Genomic DNA, 20507 nt, shown 5'->3' with positions numbered 1-20507 from the left:
CATAGGCAAGTTAAAATAATTTTTGCTTGTGATATTTAATAGTATAAACCATGCATAAATGTGAATGTACAAAACTAAGAATGAAGACTCCATAGATAAGTGAGAGAGGAGGATCTTATGGAATCTCTTAAGAAATTTTTGAATATTATTAGATGGTTAAATGAAATATCTTATTATGACGTGTCTATTATGGTCACCATGTACTCTTTTAAAAGAAATATATGTATGATATGTAAGAAATCAATGCAATGTGATGTTTAAAGTATATATGTGTTCTTATGGTGAAATTTTGTGTGTCAATGTTTTTTTATATTTGTGTACATATTCATAACATTTGGTATTAGAGTTGTGGTTTCTCTGGTGATGATGTTACAATGAGAATGATGTGTATATGACTTTGATGGTTCTAATGACCAAGAGCTACAATGGAGAAGAGAGAACTAGCACTTGAAATGCTTGCAATCCAAAAAGAAGGCATCAATGAAGGGGAAACTTGTTGCTTCTAGATTGGTTACCTGTAAAATTAGGGCTTTCTTTCATTATTGATCTATTTTCAATGATTAATATATGTTGAAAAGTATATTCAGAAGCATCAAAGGGTATTTTTATGTTTTTAGGATTCATCTTTGGTCGGACATTGATCATACAAAAAATGGATTTTATGTAATCATGGAATGTGCATTCATTAAAATGTAGATTATGGTCATTATACACAATAAAATTAAGCAAGTAGTGTATCATTGGAAATATATTTAAACTTGACCAAATCCCTCTTAATATGGACTTAAAATGTCAAATGTGAAGGAAAAAATATTGAATAAAAAAATACTGCTGAAAATTTTCACCCAAAGTGGAAAAACGAACATCGTAAGTGAAAAACATGTTTTTCTCACTATATAAACCATATTTTTACAAGATACCAATTGGAAATAGGAAACCCTAGTGATTATTCAAATTTTTATCTTTCATTTTTTCAATTAATTTAATTAGTGAGATTTTTATTGATTAAATTTTGATGGTTTGTGAAAGCTACAATAAAAAAATTTCATGCAATATTTGTAGGCTGCAACACAAATTTGAGGCAATGTGAAGGTGTCTTCAGGTTATCCTCATAGAGATTTCTAGTGTGTTCTCTGAATTTTTTAGTTATTGTTGAATTCATAAAATTTGATGAATTCACTAATTAAGTCATCAAAATTAATTGAAAAGTTTGGAATGTTGAATCAATGTAAAATTGAAGTCAGTAATAATCTTTCTAGAAAAATCATTAAAAATAAATGACAAAAAGAGTCAAAGCCAAGTTTATTTAAGCCAAGCCTATTAAGTCAATTCAAATCCAAGATAGTGAAAGTCAAGGTCAAGTGAGTCAATTTTCTCTTTTGATGGAACACTAAGGGTGCATGGTCAATGGTACCCAACACCCGCACCATCATTGGTTATGCCCAATACCCTATATTTGTTGTGTTGATTCTTTGACAAAAAAACAAGGATCATTTAGAATTTTAAATGGATAAAGGTGGAAAGAGGCTATAAAATTCTAATTATTAAATTGAACTACTTCAACAAGATATTGATGATTCTCTCCAAGAGATAGATATATTACAAAAAATGATGATATGTATTGTATAGAGAGTTTATCTGTAAATTTCCATGGATATTCCACTAGACAATTTGTCACAATGGTTATAATAAAACTATATTTAAAAATCCAAAATCTACACTATTAGGGTTTATTTCTCTTTATATTTATGGATTTGAAGATTTTTGTTTATTGTGTATGCATGCAAATTAAAATTTATGTAGAAAATTGAGAAGAGTTAAATAAAAACTCACAAATACATTTGACACAAGATATATCCTAGGAAACCCTTTTCGAGAGAAAACCCAACTGGAAGGTGAGGTCGTTTTTCTCTCTTTCTCTATATAGAAATTGGTTGTGAGTACAAAGAAGTATGTCTTGTGGAACATGGGCTACTATAATGCATAAATCCTATCTCTGTTCTCTCTCCATATCCTTCTCGACTACTATACTCGTCTATGGAATGTGATACACTTGAAAATAATGGAACCCCTTTTCCTCCTAGCGGTCCAATTATAACATACCTGATAGCCTACTAGTGGTTACTTTTGACTCCCTCAACTTCTAATGAGAGTTAAAATTTAAACTCTTTTAAAATATTCTTCATTATAATCACATGGATGACCCATTTTCCATCAATAAAAGGGGTTGATGTGGCATCCTCTCGAAATTATGGTTGTGAAAATAGGAAGGTAAACTTTTGAGTGGCATAAATTTTGCATACAAACTTTGATTGAGGTAATTCTTGTGATGTTGGGAAGGTCTCTATGTGCAAAATATGAAAGAAATGTGTTATGCTAAAGCAAAAAAATTTACCCCCCAAAAAACATTGTTTGATGCCTCAGAATGCTCTCGAAAGGTTTCAAACCCTATTCTCCGAAACTTGATCCTGCTAGTAAAAATGGTTCTATGAGTTGATTCCTCCACATTTTCCACTATGAAAGCATCGATATGGATGAAAAAGATATAATGATCCAATATGGATCAAGGTTGAAATTAAATATAAGGGTATGAATGGAGATACACAAAAATAGTGTATAAAGCATAATAACATGGAGAGAACCAAATTCTATAAATAAACTAAATAGAAAAAGACTGTAGAATGCAAATAAATACAAACTATCTAGAATGGTGGTAGTTTATCTACGAAGAGAAGTGTTGGCTATCCTCATTTATAAAATATTTTCCATTATAAGATATTGCAATGTACTTTTTATCGTAAAGTACTAAAACCTAAGAGGAAAAAAATCAAAAGATCCAAAACCCTATCCCTCAGAGATGAAATGGTGGAAGGAACGTGGGCATTGAGGAGTCTAGTTAACACATCAATTTCCGAGGGCTATAAATTCCACATATAAACTCCATTTATGGTGCATAATACCCCTTTGGAAATATATCAATGAAGAACAATTTCAATCAAGGATTGAGAAGGTTATGGTAGCCCCTATTAGGGTCCTATAAATATAGTGATCAAGGTATAATTATCCAGCTATTTATCCTTAGGGATGTTGTAACTTATTTTTTACTCTTAGTTGTTTTTATCCTTCTAAAAATAAAAAATAGAAAAAGGAGAGAAAAGAAAAAGAAAAATAGAAAAAGAAAAGAATAGAAGAGCAAAAAGAAAATAGAAAAATTATGAAAATGGAAAAATAAAGAAAAATAGAGGAAAAATAGAGGAAAAATAAAAAGGGAATAAAAGAAAATATGTGAAAAATGAATAAAAATAAAAATCCCCAAAGGGCGCGCTAGTTAAAATGCCACCTTAAGTTTTTTATTATGGTAAATTTTGATTAGTTAGCAAAATATTTTGATTAAAGTTGGAAATAAACGATGATGTGATGTATTGTTGCCTTTCAATAAAGTTCTTGTGTGTTGAATGGCCGAGATCATCCTTGCCAGGATCAACGGCGGAGGACGATGTGGAAACTGCCGAAAATCATGTGGCGGTTCCACGATGACTACGGGGCCCTCCCCTCCTTTACCACTTACCGTTTTCACCACCCCCGTAGTAAAAAAGAAAAAAGAAAAAAAAAACCACCACCCGCTCCCGCCTTCTCCCGCTTCATTCAGGGCACATGACCTGTCGTCCACGTCACATTACTGTTAATTATTGAATCTTCCCACCAACAGTCATCAAATGACCAAACTGTCCAAATCCTTACCCCCAGCTAAAAAGCTGAAGTACATTAAATTGTTCAAAGTATTCATCGATGTTTTCACCTGTAGTTATAAGGGCCTAAAATCCTATGACACCAATATCATACAACACAAAATTCCCTTGAAAGAAGATCATAAACCGTTTAAACAAAAATTAAGGAGGATTAATCCAATGCTTATGCCTCTGGTTGGAAAAGAGGTAAAAGGAATGTATCATGCAAAAATCATAGTACCTTTGAGATATTCCAAATGGGTGTCCAATTTGGTTCCCACTCAAAAAAAGACTAGTGAAATCAGGCTTTGAACACATATTTCATTAAATTTGGAATTAAATAGTGGATGTGGAATTTAAAAATAACCAAATAACTCAATTCTAGCGTTTTCCTTGTAATAAGAAAATTCCATTTTTAATGAAATATGTGTTTTTGCATTGATTTTTGGAATTTAAATAAAGCCTCTATAAAAGACAATTACCCTTTGCCGAAGATGGACCAAATCCTACAGAAGGTGGTTGGATCCAGCAGGATTTCCTTGTTGGACAACTTTTTGGGTTATAACCAGGTCTTAGTACACCCAGACGCTCAAGAGAAAACAACATTTACTACACCTTGGGGCATTTTCATGTATGTGAAAATGCCTTTTGGTCTAATGAATGATGGAGCAACTTTTCAAAGAGCCATGGATTTTATTTTTGCTGATAAAATCATTCATTTCATAGTTATATATCTGGATAACATCACTATTTTTTCAAAAGTAGATGAGGAACACTCAAATCACTTGAGTAGAGTTTTTGAAAAGTGTAAGAAATTTGGCATTTCTCTCAACCTCAAAAAAACATTAGTTGGTTTGCAAGAAGGAAAACTGTTGGGACACATAATTTCGAAAGAAGGAATCAAGATAGATCCCAGTAGAATAGAAGCTATACTCGAAATTAATCCCCCTAGGAATATAAAGGAAGTTCAATATTTTATTGGACAGATAAATTTTCTAAGGAGATTCATTATGAATTTAGCTGAGATTTTAAAGAACATAACCAATATGCTAAAGAAAGATACTGAGGTGAAATGAAACATGGAATCTAGACAATCATTTAACAGTGTAAAGTCGGCTTTAACTCAGGTACCTGTGTTAATTAGTCCAGATTTTGCTAAATATTTCCTAATTTTTTCATTTGCTTCAGAGCACACCATTGCTACAATCCTCCTACAAAAGAACAATGAGGGCCACGAACATCTTATTGCTTTTTTTAGCAGATCTTTAAGAGATACAACATTGAAATATGAAATTATGGAAAAGTAAGATTTTGTCCTGGTAAAGGCCATAAAATATTTTAGAGTGTATATTCTTCATTCACACATCATTGCTTTTGTTCCAAGTGCAGTAGTTAAAGATATACTGACTCAGAATGATCCAGATGGGAAAAGGGGTAAGTGGATTTTTGTTATATTAGAATATGATATTGAAATTCGACCCACTAAACTCATCAAAGGTCAAGGGTTAGAAAAATTAATGGAAGAATCTAACTTACATGCTTTAAATATAAATTTTCTAGCAATATTTAATGAACTAGATGAGTTGGTGACTCCACAGGTAGCATAATCTTTTTCTACCTCTCCCTGGTATGCAGACATTATTTATGTTCTTCATAATTTACAAGCTCCTCCTAGTTTAACTAAAACAAAGACTAGAATTATCAAACTTAAAGATGTTAAGTTTTGTATTTTGAATGAAAATTTGTATTGGAAAGATGTTGGTGGTGTTTTAGTAAACTATTTTTTGAAAAATGAAGCAGATAAAGTCATGCAAGAGTTCCATGAAGGAGACTGTGGTGGACACCTGTATTGGAAGACTACTGCAAATAAGATTCTGAGGGCAAGTTTTTACTAGCCCACCTTATTTTCTGATATCCAACAGAAAGTTACTTCATGCCACAAATGCCAAATATTTGAAGGTAAAAAGAAACTTTTTCCTTTACTCTTAAGACCTATATCTGCTGAAACTCCTTTCCAACAATGGGGCCTTCACTTTATAGGAGAATTCCACCCTACCTCATTTTCCCAACACAAGTGGATTCTGACAACCACTACTAACTTTACAAAATGGATAGAAGTCGTCCCTACCGGAGAAGCTTCTGGTGTAGTCATCATAAAATTCCTAGAGAACAATATCCTTGCTAGATTTGGTTTCCCTAGGAAAATTATTACTGACAATGCTGCAACTTTTAGGTCAAAAAAGATGGTAGATTTTTGCAACAAATATCAGATAACATTGGGACATTCTACAGCCTATTACCCTCAAGGAAATGGACTAGCAGAATATTCCAATAAAAGCTTAGTTAACATTATTAAAAAGTTGTTGCAGGACAACAAAAAAGCATGCCACAACAAGCTGGTTAATGCATTATGGGCATACATGCTTGCTACCAAAAAGTCAATAGGCATGTCTCCATATAAGCTAGTTTATGGGATAGATGTTGTTTTTCCAACTTCATTGGGAATACCTGTTTTAAATATGATGCAAGAATTGGATGTCAAACCAAAAGATTTGCAAAGGAGAATAAACCAGACAATCCATTTGCAGCAGACAAGAGAAGCAGTTCATAACAAAACTCAGTTGATCCAAGATAGAACCAAGAAAACATTTGACTGAAGGACAAAAGATGATGACTTTCATATCGACCATCATGTTCAGAAATGGGATTCTAGAAGGCAAGAAAAAAGAAAGCATGGTAAGTTTGACAACTTGTGGATGGGACCTTACATTATTGATTCTTACCAAGGTAACAATGCCTTTTTTCTAAAGAACACAGATGGGACATAAATACCTGGAGGACCTATCAATGGAAGGATGCTCAAGCATTATGTTTTTCAAGAATAAAAAAGTGTTTATCTCACACCCATTGTAGATACTATTGACTTTTGTATTGTCATGAGTGGGTAGCTTATGTCTGAAAGTTGAATCCTGTGGAGAAGGCCCTAATCTTTGAGGCATTTTGCCACCATAACTACAGAAAACAGAAAAAATGATATGCATACGATACTGAAGATAAGGATTCAAGGCTACTAGTCTACGGTGTTCTTGACACTTCACCAGGAAGTGTCATCTCCAGCTGGAGCCACTGTTAGGGTCCTATAATCTATAGGATCAATTGATCAATGAATAATTGCTTTCAGTATTTTGGATTTTGAATAATATAGCTTTCTACAAATGATTTCCAAAAAAGAGAGAAAAAATGAAAGAAAAAAATGAAAAGAGGCTATAAATACAAAAATAGAATAAAATGGAAAAAGAGAAGAAGTGATAAATGAACCCCACAAAAATGAATAAATATGAAAGTGATGCTAGACCAATTGCCACTACTAGCCTTCTGTCTTTGTAAAGGATAAATTCATGAAATTGTGTGCATCTTGCTTAAAATGCCACAATCCCTTTCTGCTTGAAACATACAGTTTAATCATGTTCAAGTTGATTTAAATTTATGTTAATTAGGTGAGAGTGAATAACTTAGCCAAAAAATTTAACCTTGGCTAAGATCATATAGGAAGAAAAGGAGAATAAAGTTAATCCAACTGTATAATCTGGATTATTGTAGTTGAGTAGGTTAGTTTGGTGTTTGAAATAAATATTTTTAAATCTCTTTAGAATGAAAAATTTGACAAGGTTTGCATGTTTAAATGCACCCTAATTTGCTTTAGAATAGTATTAGGATATGAAAATAAAGGTTTTTGATGTAATAAGTATGAGGTGATTTGTTATCTAAAGTTTTGACCTTGGGTTATAATTCATGTGCCAGAAACATATTGTTGGACCAGCCCGTGTTAAACCCCGCCTTTTTCACGACCTCGTGATCACCCATTTCATTGATCTGACGACCCACAATAGATTTTGAACTCCCCCGAAGTGATAACGTCTAACGACAGGGGGGGTCTGAAAATCGATTTACCGCCACCTTACATGTTAGCGTCGTGGGATTTCAGACCCCCCCCTCCATTTACCGGATATCGCCTGCCCCCCCATCTGAAAGCAGTATTGCCATCCCACATTAATCCACCTTCCTACCATGTGTCGCCTCCACATCCCCTCGCAGCTCCCATTCCCATCACACCACCTGTCCCTACTCCTGTCACTCCCGCCAATGGTCCCACACCACTCGCCCACGAATCTTCGACTGCCACGTCCGAGACCGTTGCACCAACCATAAATTTTCTTTTCGTTCGCTCGATCCAATTACAGGAATTAATTCCAAATCAAGACCGCTAAGCCAACGATTAAGCCTGGTCCGCGCATTATAAAAATTTAATTTGCCTCTGCGATTACACGTTTCTTTCATCACTTCATGAACATCATTCCTACCTCTGTTGCACCATTATCTCTCACCAACATTTCCATTGCCCGTAACCAATAAATCTACAGAGGTCCGCCACTAAATTCCCCTCAATCATTGAAACTTATTGCCCATACCTCCTATTACATTCTTCCACTCTCCATTCTGCAACTATCATGGCACCTAAATTCGCCCATGTAGTCAATACTATGCTCACTCCCCCTATCGAATTAGACCATATTCCACTTGCAGACAAAGACTACAAGTTTTCCGAAACATAGTGTGAATTCGACCTCTTCGAATTATACTGTTGGTTTCATGATAATTTCCTTGATCAATCCGATGAGATACACCTCTGGCAATCCATACTTCCTCTGTTTTTTGTCCCCCAGTCGTATCATTTTCCTGAATTCTTTCTAAGATGCCAAGCCTGTTACCTTCCAAGCAAGAGGTCAATTATTTCCCCAAATGGTGAAATTCTCTTCACCATCATAGCTAACAGTATAAACCAAATGCTGCAAGTTCCCCACTATGATTCCCTCTCCCTTTTCTCCCTTGAAGCTTTCATAGAAATTTACCAGAAATTAACCTTCCCCCAGAGAGCTGCCATTTTTGAAATTTTCCTCCCTGAAGACTCTCAACTCCCTAAGAAAAACCCCCCATATCCCTCTTCTATGTTCCCTCAAAGGACAAGACAGATTATATCTGTCTTGTCATCCATTCTTGGTTACTATTCAGATGAATGGGTATATGAGCCTATTCTAGGATTTCTATCCATCCTTTCTTCAGAAGAAGGACCGTCAGTCACCTTTGACTATGGTCACTTCTTAGCAAATGTAATTCATGAACAATTCCTTTAGTTTTTAACTGAAGGAATGTTTAGATATTCTTCAATTCTCATGTATATGTTTATGTTCTTTCAAACAAATAGCTTTCCATTCATAGTGCAAAAGCTTGATCAACAAGGAGAGCCACAGTCAGTTGTCTTCTGGACTTCCTTAGAAGACAAACACAGGAATTTAGCTTCTCAGAGTTCATAGACGAGTTTGTGTATCCAAAAACTTGTTTGCTAAGTGGCCAATAGGTTCCAAGGATTAGTGAATACATTTGGAAGGTTTTACAGCTCAGTGAATAGGTCAAAATAGGGGACTGGTACCTTTACCAGTCATTCACAGAAATAAGAGTGTATGGTTCAGAGCTGCCACCATACAAACTGCCTAAGTATTTTCCAATGAGAATATTTGCCTTGGAATACATCAGGCAAATAATTCATTCTGATAACATCCATTTCGTGGCAGCTAAGAAGAAATCTCAGTTCCGGATCAAAACACAGATAGGACCCTTCATCTGCAATAGTAGAGCAGTAGGAGAGGAAGCAGACCTCCTGCTGAAACAAATGAACTTCCCTCTCAGTTTCACTTGGTCTTATGACCCCTTTGGGGTAATTTCCAAGTTAAGAGTGGAACAAAAAGCCACACCCTATGTGCATACTCAGAGGCCAGAAATAGAGAAATATATGAACCAGCACACTTGGGTAGAAAATACATTGCAAGAGGTTGAGGAGAAGGTACTTTCCAGGATAGCTTCAGAGACTCCCATACGCAGAGAAAAGACAGATAAGAGACCAAGGGAATATGATTCTCCATCAGTCACAAAAGTCTTAGCTAAATAGTTCAAAATATATACTAATAAGATTAAAATAGGCTCTAAAATAGACTTCCCATCACTCGAGGACACACAAGGCAATATTGTGCTCTCCGGTTTGAAGACTTTTAAGTTGGATAGTCCCCATCATCATCCACTACTAAAGAGATTCCAACCACTATACCTCAAACACCAGAATCATCCATAGAGCAGAGGCAATTGGATATTTTTTAAAGATATAAGGAGATTAAGCAGAGGAATGAAGCCATTCATGATAACATATCTGCTCAATTCAGGAAGCAATCTTCCTCCATCTAGCATAGGCTCATCTCAGCATATGATACCGAGAAGGGAAGGATGCATATGGAATTCTTGCAGACCCAAGTGCCTCAACCAAAGTCAACAACAAATTTCAAACAAACCACTTTTGAATTTGAGGCAAAGGATGTCCATCATTTAGACTAAATAGATATGCACAGGAAGGCAGGAGTGATGATATATTTTACTTTTACATAGACTGATATTACTGCCTCTAAAGTACAACTTACTTTAAATAATTTGCAGTCTCAGATCAAATTAGAGAAAGTGTCCTCACTTGCCAAGGATACTAGAATCAAATACTTGGAGGAAATGGTGATTAAAGCAGGCTTTGATCCAGACAATTCGAAATCCATGGAGGAGATAATCAGAAAGAAAAATGGTGACATTGCAACCTTAAAGAAACAATTGAATTTTCCAGCGACAGAAGACCCCCAAGCCAAGGAACTTGGAGAGACATAACTACAAAAGGAAGAGATGTTGAAGCTTCTAGTGGAACAAGGTGCATAGATAAAATAAATGGAAGTAGAATTGGACAAGTTAATAAAGGAAAAGGAATAAAGTTCACAACTTGCAGTTGTTCCTCTTGATGCAGTTCCCATTGCATCTCTACTACAAACAGGTTTCCCTACGACAACCACGACAACGGGAACATCATCTTCTATTGTGCTTCCCACATCAGTTGTTGATGAATCGGTTAAGTTAGTTCAATCAATTTAAAACATGTCTATACAGGGAGAAGAGCTAAAGAAGCTGAAGCTGTAGGTAAATATTTTACAGGAACAGAGTACAAGGTTTGAAAATGTCTACATGACAGAAACACAAAAGTCCCAGACATTGTCCTAAAGATTGTAGAAAATGGAAAAAGACTGTACCATGGGCAATACATTGGCACATGTAAAGGAAAATATTTGGAAAAGGATCAATGGAGACATGGAGGACATTTGGCCTTCAATCCAAATCATTTTTGAGAAACAAAATCTGATTGAACGGTCAAATGAAGCCATCGAGCAAGTCAGAAAGCAACTGGGAGATAAACCAAATGAAGCCACTGAGCTTATCAAATTTCTAAACTCCAAGAACAGTTAGGAATTGGAAGAGTTAAAAATTGAAGACATGACTAAAACAATTTTGGAAGTCAAGAAAGTGTTGACTAAAGGAAATATTATGAGAAAACTTGAAGAGAAGGGCTGAATTATGAACACAGGTATACAAAAGTTCTTTGCCAAACTGGAACTTCTCTACAAGAAAGGACTTCCAAACTTGTTAGTGATTAACGACAAGCTCAACACGTGGTCAAATTACAATGAGAATATTATGACCAAGGCAAGAGATAGTTCAAAGCTTATAGCTGGAAGACTCAATATGACAAGAAAAGCTTTTCTAGAAGCATTGTCATATGATCACGACATTCAGTATGCAATTCCAAATCTATTCATCACCTAGCCGACATTTTCCAAATACACCGAAGTCAATGAAGTGCACAGGAAATTGATGAAGATTGATATCCTGAGTGAACAACGCTGGGATAAAATTTGTGAGTTACTGGAGTAAAAGGTAGTTTTGGGGATACATCTCAACGTTATAGCACATGCAAAATATGAGCGCCAGACACCCAGCTATTCCACCATTTCATTGCCACCACTTCAGACAGTTCGAATTTCCCTGATATCATTGTAATAAGTTAGCTTGATTCAGTTTTATCATTTTGTAGATACATCCTAGTCATTCTGACATGATATTTTTGTAAATTAATTATAAATACTTCATCTTCAGAAGTATAAAGGGTAAGTTTTTGTATGAAGAACACTATTGTATATTTTTCTGAAGCATCAACAGATTACCAATAATACAGAAGCTCTTTCACAGGATTCTTGTGTCAAGTTCTTGGTGAAGTGCATCTATCTATCCCATGTGTTTATATTTCTCTGTTTATAGCACATATTTGTTTTCCAAATATGAATTATTCAATAAATAAATAAAGGGCAGAATTTGTTTAAATCTACACTTTGCACTGGGCTACAAATAATTTCTATGTTTTCTTCTGATCTTTAAATATAGAATTCAGGTAACAATGCTCTATATTTTAAAGTGAACCTTAATATGTTCTTCTTCTCCACTTCACATACTTTAAACAATCCATTCGGTTTGGCTACCTTTCCCTGTGAGATCTATCTGTAGATACTAAAGTCGATCTGTACTTTATGTAACAAACTCATAGCCCAATGGTAATCTAGTTATCAACCAATCATTCAAATATAAATCAAACTCCAAACTTCATAACTAGCCTAATATGCGATCAAACAAAGTTAAATCTTACAGAGAGAGCCCTCTCTGAAGATGGCAGGGCTAGATCCCAACTTCCAAAGTTGGTTTGTGGTTACCTTGGTGATTTTCTTCTGCAACTTCAAAAAATTACTGAGTGATAACAGATTTAATGTTGAAAAGAGTCAGTCTGTGTTAGGGGTTGGTCACCTGGATGGGTTCAGTGGCTCCTGGGGGTTATATTGCATGTGTAGAAGGTCAGGTTGTCTGGGTTCCATTAGTTCCACTTCCTTAACTGCTACATAGGGAGTTGAATCATATCATAGTAACTCTTCATCACATGTTTACCCTGGTTGTCTAGTTATTTGGGTAGCTGTGGGAAGAGGGTGTTACACTCTTGGTCCTCTTCTAGAAGCTTGACCATCTCATCCTTCTCCTTTGTAGACGAAGTGGTGGATGCAGACTCAAGGAAACCACTTTTTTGATTTAACATATAAGAAATGTTCTTCATCCGGCAAAGGGTACAATCACCAATCATTCATCTTCTGTTGCTGCCATGTATGCGTTTAACAGTTCTTCATCTGGCAAAGGGTATAATCACTAGTCATTCCATGACCACAAACTTGTTGAGTCTTGGGGGAAGCTTTAGTAGCTGAACATTCCCCAGTTTTCTCTTCAATGACATTCTACAACATCAAACCTAAATTCTTATTTTCATCCTCTTATGCTTCAAGCAATCTCCTGAATTCCATATTCTCCGCTATGAGAGAAGAATTCATTTCTTCCAATTATAAGAGTCTTGCATGCTATAAAATTTCACCCATGTTTGAAATCTAGTTAGAACCTCCTCTGATACCACATGATCTGAAAATGAAACTTTGATCATCCTCTGAAACTTTGCAAGTCTGATACAATTGGCACTTTAAATGAAAAATTAGTTTGCAACTTCTTCAAAGATTAGTGGTTAAGTTTTCAAATGAACTTAAAAGTCATCAAATTCATATGAAAATCAATATGACAAAAATGCAGAGAAGAAACAAGCAAGTGATAACGGGTTTCACCCTTCTTGGGCTATGTCCCAGGCCCTGCTCTGATGTTAGGTCGATTTATTGATCTTAGTAGAAAAAGAACACAATGCACATATTTGACTCTAGAGTGGCACTATTTATCCTTCAAAGAAATGTTCTCCTACAAAGAACTCTCACTCAAAAAAATGACTCCCTACAACAAGTCATGATGATGTCAAAGAAAAGGACTCTCTCTCAATATGTCCTTATACTCAAGCTAAGATCAAATAGCATAAAAATAAAACTACTTCACAATGAAGTGTTGAAAAGATCATTTCCCATTAGCACACTGATAAAAGGCTGAAAATAATTTATCTACTTAAGTAACAGTTGTTGTAGATGAGTTCAAAAAGTTGGAAAACCCTTGTCTAGGCTCTCTCCATGCTAAAAAAAGTCTCTATATGGACTCAAAAAAATATTTGTCTGCATCACTAAAGGACTTGGCTCTGCAAAAAGTCCAACATGCAATACTCAAATCATAAAATTGATACTGCCATTAATTTCGGAACACCCAAAAAATCCTATCTAGGCTCTCCTAGGCTCAAAAAGACTGAAAATACACCAAGTTATTCCTCCTAGAAGTTTTCTCTATTAATTTAGTCCTACAAAATGGAAAAACTTGCAATTTGGGCAATGAATTTTTCCCTTTGACAGACCGCCGAGCAACAATTTCACCTTGGACCGGGGGAATTCCTGTCGTGAATGTTCAAATTGTTTCCTCTTTAAAATGTGCCATAAGGCCTTAGTGACGAATTTTTAGCCCTGTTCGTGGGCACGTGGGCTAACCTTCCGCCCTCATCAACTTAGCCCCCTCTCTGCTCCGTCGTGGTCTCATGGTTACCAATATGGCCAGGGGCTGGGCTAACCACCCGCCCCTATTGGCTTAGGTCCTGCTTTAGAGGTCGTGGTCATGTGGTTAATGATGGGACCGGGGAAGGGGCCTAGTCCCCGCCCTTTCCACCAATAACATTTCTAGTGTCCTCCACACAATCGTGTGGTGTGTACTGAGCCCCGGGGGTCGAGATAACTACCCGCCCCCATAGATCTTACACTATGGTTACTTTGGTCTCCAAATGACCTGGGGCAAGGGCCATGTGGCCCACCCCCCTTTGCCAACATGCAAACAAAATTTCCATAAATCAAATCAACACCAATGTTATAACAAACACCAAAGTCGTGGCATGCTGGTAAGTTTGTTAGTTAGTTAAAGAAAGGTCATGGGTTTGATCCCGGTGGTGGTTGGTTGGCCTGTTCAAACCAATTTTGGATGAAAATCAAGGGCCATGTGGCACCCTTTCATTGGGCCATGTGGCGCCTCATTATTGGTCCACTGCAAAACCCTTCAGCCAATAAAAATGTGACACCTCAACTAGTATGGTACTACCACATGGCTTCACAAGATTGGCCCATACTTCCCATTGTGATTGCCTAGTCAGCTACTGATGTCAACGTATGACCTGCCTAGTGAGCAACCCATTCAACCCTACAAGTTGAATTTTTAGTTGTTGGGCAAAAACTTCAGAACATCATAACCTCCTCATATGGTTCCAGATTGAGGTGATTCAAGCAATGTTGAAATCAGGAAGACAAACACTATGATTTGGTGTTGTTTTTGGGAGATACTGAGAAATTTCATTTGCAAGCCTGTTTTTTAATCTTCAGATCGATGTTGAAGGGAAGTTATCTATTTTTGGATGCTGGTTATGGGAGTGAGGTGCAGAGGGGGTGAGGAAGTTGGGTGTGCACAAGAAATTTCCCTGTGCATGCATGCTCGAGTCTGACAATTTGAGGTCTTAGGTTGCAATGGAGATGGGAGCCTAGTTTTGATAACTAAGTTCTGGGTTCGAGTGAAGGCAGTGTGGGACCTGGGAGTCAACAACGACTTTTGTGGTCTAGTGCCCGTTGTCCCTCATCTTCTCTTTCAAACCTTTCTTCCTACTCTAGAAAGGTATCAAGGTGTGTCTATGTTTTTCTGGGTAGTATTTGTTTCTAGATTTTTGGTTCATTTTCTGGGTTGTTCTCAACATCGTTTCTTTGCCTCTTGTTGCTAGGTTTTAATGGTAGTGTAGTGTAGATTCCCTACGACCTGAAATTGGTGTGGTGGCATTAGTGGTGTAGGTTATCTGCAACAATGGGAAGTAACCAGGTGTGGGTGGAGTGGGAGAGTTGTGTACTTAACCAATTGTGCCTTGGACATAGAGTGTGGGGAGGTAACCTTAGCTTGGAAGGCGAGGTCGGCCAACCTCCTATGCATTGGTTTGAGGGCGAAGTGGGGTCGACGGTGGAGAAGGGTGGTGGGGCTAGTTTGGTCTTGAAGTAAGGCCATGCAAAGGCAGAGGGGAAGGGCCTGATGTGGAGCCGACCACCGTGGGAAACTCGAAGACTAGGTAGTGAGAAGCGAAAAACACAACAAGGAGAGTTATATGATGGAGGGGGAGATCGCCCAAGAGCAAGCCCAATCATCGGGAAGAGTCGATAAGCCCCCAACACTATAGTTCATTGTCGAACAACTGTGTGGAATCCAAGCCAACTTGGACATCCTCCAGGAGAAACGATATGAAGACAAGAACAAGGTAATTGCTTACATAAAAAAATTGTAGTTTTCTGAAGGGGAAATCTTAGACCATCAAGCTTTTGTTTGTTGTAGCCAACGCAGGTTTGATGAACACTTAGATGAAATAGAAGTGAGGATAACTCACATTGATTTCCATGTCCATGAGGGGCACGGTTTGCCAGTGGCCCATGGAAAATACACAAATGCAAAACCCTCCATTGTAATTTGATGATTGTTGGCAAACTTTTTGTTCTGGACGTTTTTTGGGCATTAGTGCTTGTTAGTCTTTTGATTTTTTGTAAAAATTGTCTTTTTGTTTTTAAGTACGACACAACTCTCTCGGCCAAAAAAATTGGTCAGAGTGAGGCCAGAGAGCTAAGAAATCCTTGATCAAATGTAATCCATTTTTGGGAAATTAATATAAAAATCTGACTAACAAAAAAAATATCTTGACCTTGATTTGTATACGCTACTATGAATATTCTAGAATATTTCATGTAAATTAAATATGTACCATCCATCTAATAATTATTTATAATTGAATTAAAATTATCTTATCCATTACCTTGATCTTTCTAACAATTCCCTCCACGGTTATATCCCATGTCAACTGGGACGCCTTTTCTATTTGAAGAAGCTTTGGTTGCACCACAATCAATTGAAGGGAAACATTCCGAGTGATTTGGCAATTGCACAAATTTGGCTCACTTGGCACTCTCCTACAACAATCTGACTGGAAGTATTTCGAAAGAGTTTGGCTCCCTCATACATATGAAAGAACTTTACTTATCTGGAAACTGCTTCATAGGTACTTTTTGTCTTTCTTTGGAAATCTGTGGGCATTGATTATTTTAGAAATTTAAAAATGGTCTTACTTGTGTTATTGTGAATTGTCAGGTTACATTCCCGAATTTCTGTCAAATATCTCCACTTTGGTTTACTTGGAAATGGCTGTAAATAAATTCACTGGTAACATTCCAGAAGAATTTGGCCTATTCACTAATCTTCAAGAACTCTACCTCTTTGACAATGAATTATCAGGTTCCATTCTCCCTTCTTTGTCAAATATCTCCACTTTGGTTGAGTTGGGGATTTCCGATAACAAACTCACTGGAAGTATTCCCACTTCTTTGTCAAATCTAGTTAACTTGAGTGAGCTCTCTTTATGGGGAAATCAATTTAGTGGAAAGATACCAAATTCCATTGGAAATTGTTCAAAACTCAGTGTTCTTGCCCTAGCCTAGAACATGTTGAGTGGGAGTGTCCCAACAATATTAGGTAAGCTATCCCTCCTTGAAACATTACAATTGCAATCTAATCAAGTTGACAGTGGTAGTGCTACAACCATGCCTTTTCTTATAGCCCTTACCAATTGTTCCCACATAAAACAACTAAACTTGAGAGACAATAAACTAGCTGGTGTCTTACCCCTTGACATAGGAAAACTTTCTACCAATTTGTCTATCTTGAAATTAGCAAACAACTTGATAGAAGGGAACATCCCTCCACATATAGGAAATCTTACCAGCCTAACCTATCTAAATTGATCTAGAAATTCTTTAAATGGTAGCATTCCATCTTTAAGAAACCTCAAAATTTTAGAAAGATTAGTTTTAGGAAATAACAAATTACAAGGAGATATCCCTGATGACTTTGAAAAGTTACAACGACTTGGTCTCTTAGACATCAGTGGAAACATACTCTCTGGAAATATTCCCAATTCCCTTGCACCCCTTAAACAATTAAGATTTCTCCTCCTCCATCACAACCAATTATCAGGGAGCATACCTTCCAACTTAGGAAACTGTAAAAATTTGGAATTGCTCGACTTGTCACACAATAAACTCATTGGAAACATGCCATGTGAGATTGTTAAGCTTTAAAATCTAAATTTCTATTTGAATTTGTCTTGGAATTTATTAGAAGGCTCCTTTCCCATGGAGATTGGTAAAATTTCAATGGCTCAAGCTATAGATATTTCTGCTAATCACTTGAGTGGAGTCATTGCATCTACACATGGAAGTTGTGTTGAAGTAATTTCGTTGAATTTATCTCGGAATTCCTTCCAAGGTTCTATTCCAGATTCACTTGAAAATTTGCAAAGCCTTATGAGCCTAGATCTCTCTTCCAACCTTTTACCTGGGACAATACCTATTACTCTCAACAAGCTGAAAATGCTTCAATATTTAACTTTATATTTTAACAAGCTTGCTGGGGAAATTCCAACAGGGGGAATTTTTGCAAATGAATCAATTTCCATGTCCTTAAATGGAAATCCCAACCTCTGTGGACCAAAAATATTCCAGTTATATCCTTGTTCGACACCAACAGGTCATTCTACAATTGTCAAAAGAGTACTATTGATAGTGAGTGGAGCTACTGCTTTTATACTCTGTTTTTTGTTTTTAAGATTCCTATGGAGAGGGAATATGCATATACAAAACATTCATGTTTCAAGCTCTATTTTACAAAAGTTAGAGCATCCAAGGATCTCATATCAAGAGCTTCACATAGCGACTAATGGATTTGACAAAGCCAACTTGTTGGGAACAGGTAGCTTTGGGTCAGTTTATAAAGGAATTTTGAATGATGGCACACCTGTTGCTGTGAAGGTTTTCCAATTGCAAAATGACCAGAGTGAGAAGAGTTTTAAAGCAGAATGCAGTGTCTTCCAGAAGGTTCAACATCGAAATCTAGTCAAAATCATAACATCATGTTCCAACCTCCATTTCAAAGCTTTAGTGTTCAAGTTTGTGTCTAATGGAAGCTTAGAGAAGCATTTGTATCCTAAAAGAGATGACAACAATGGTGAGGATGTGTGTGAATTGGAGTTGAAAACACTATTAGACATTGCCATAGATGTGGCCCATGCAATGGAATATCTTCATCATGATTGTTTTGTGCAAGTAGTACATTGTGATATAAAGCCTAGCAATGTATTTTTGGATGAAAATATGTTAGGCCATGTCACAGATTTTGGTATTGCAAGATTGATTGGTGAAAGCTCTACAAATTCACATGCTTCATCACTTGCTTTAAGAGGATCCATTGGCTACATTGCCCCAGGTATGTCTTTCTTAAACAACATTTTCATTTTTCTTCTCTCATTAATAATATTTATATGGATTAATTGAGTAAAATTTAATGAATGTTTCTTTTACTGTAGAGTATGGATTGAGTGGAACAGTTTCCACCCAGGGAGATGTTTATAGATATGGAATTATGTTAGTGGAAATGCTTGCTATGGGGTAAAATGCACGGGATGAAAACTACCCTCGAAAGTCTTCCCGGGACTTCCGACAGACCATAAGGTTATCTACAAAAGGTACTTGTTACACACATGTTCATCTATCTGACATATATTGATAGGATATGGAGAAAGGATCACCTTTGGTTCTTTCTAGATTCGCTCGGGGATCTCCGTGCGGTAAGAAGAACTCCTCCTGACCAGCTCCAAGATGATCCCTACACAAAGGAATGAAGCAAACCAATCACATCATATACTTCTGACAATGAATGTAAGAATCCGTAACAAACATGTATAAATGTGTAACTTATCTACTCAACACAACAAGCATCAGAATGAAAAAATAAATGCACAATATCATCGACACTTCGAGTAGTGGAACACAACCGCAGTCCTATATTCAGAAGAGTGATTACAACAACCTTGTTGTATTAGCCTTCCTTATCCCTTCTTCCTCTCTCTCTCTCCTTCTTTCAGCTAGCTCCTTCAAGAATATGAGGATATCACAACAACACCATGTACTATCCTTCTAAATGCTTTGACCCTTGTGCAATGGCCCTCTCATTGCTTATATAGCAATCGATTTAGGGCTGCCCAACTCCACCTGTAGTTCATTTGGGTAAAAACCATGAACCTGCCTCGTTTACCAGCTTTTTCCCATTTGCCTCTGTTTCCAAAATAGAATTTCTCCAAATATCTTGATTTTTGGAGTTTCCCTGCTTTTCTTGCACAAATTTAGGGAAATAATATCTAGATATTTAATGGCAGATTCGTTGGCATAACCACTTGAGCATTACTAAAGTTCACTAACGCTCCCCCCGGTCTAACAACAAGAGTTAGCAGGTTGACTAACGCTCCTTTATGCTTGTAAACAAGATTTATAAAGCAGGTTGTCAGTGTACAGAGAGCGTTAGTGTGGATTCTGGGCCTGCAACTGTGGTCATTCTTTCAGTCATCTTGTCTTTCTCCTCTGAGTTGATTAGGAGGTCAATTTGTCCTATAACAGATGCCCCCTAAAGTATGAGATCAGAGGCAGAGACAATTGCTGAAATACTTTATGAAAATATTGTAATTTCCCGTCAAAATCTTTGTAGAGAGAGAGAGAAGTTTCAGGCGATAAGGAAAACCTGATACAACAAAAGTACATATATATGAACTGCTAAAATCATGTCCTGAGTCGGGCATTCCCATGCTCAGTAGCTATGTCAGAGTAACTTTCTCCTTAGAGATATAACAATGCTGGCCACCAATATGGCACAGGGCGGATCTAGTGTCATAATAGATTATCCTGAAATGGTTGTCTTCAAAGAACAATATCGCAGCTTGGGAGAGGAAACAAGGCTGAATGATGC

General features: G+C 36.7%; 1 protein-coding gene across 1 annotated transcript; it reads left to right on the top strand.

The window, feature by feature from the left end:
- The first annotated feature begins 18335 nt into the window (after positions 1–18335).
- LOC149244387 (receptor kinase-like protein Xa21) lies at positions 18336–19160 on the top strand. The gene is made up of 2 exons (XM_089371528.1): positions 18336–18974; positions 19075–19160. Exons 1-2 carry the CDS (start codon positions 18338–18340, stop codon positions 19158–19160), a joined length of 723 nt encoding a protein of 240 aa, XP_089227654.1. The 5' UTR covers positions 18336–18337.
- Positions 19161–20507: the final 1347 nt, after the last annotated feature.

Source organism: Pinus tabuliformis, chromosome 8 (genome assembly GCF_031772625.1).
Source record: "Pinus tabuliformis cultivar Carrire ecotype Pingquan chromosome 8, CPIR1, whole genome shotgun sequence".
Lineage (NCBI taxonomy): Eukaryota > Viridiplantae > Streptophyta > Pinopsida > Pinales > Pinaceae > Pinus > Pinus tabuliformis.
The sequence above is the reverse complement of the archived record's forward strand: the minus strand, read 5'-3'. Positions and strand labels throughout refer to the sequence as shown.

What these genes read in the sequence shown, in the direction of transcription:
- LOC149244387 (XM_089371528.1), top strand. Translation starts at nt 18,338, where the DNA reads ATGCATATACAAAACATTCATGTTTCAAGCTCTATTTTACAAAAGTTA. An exon ending in CATTGGCTACATTGCCCCAG is followed by an intron (nt 18,975 to 19,074) that starts GTATGTCTTTCT and finishes CTTTTACTGTAG; the next exon opens with AGTATGGATTGAGTGGAACA.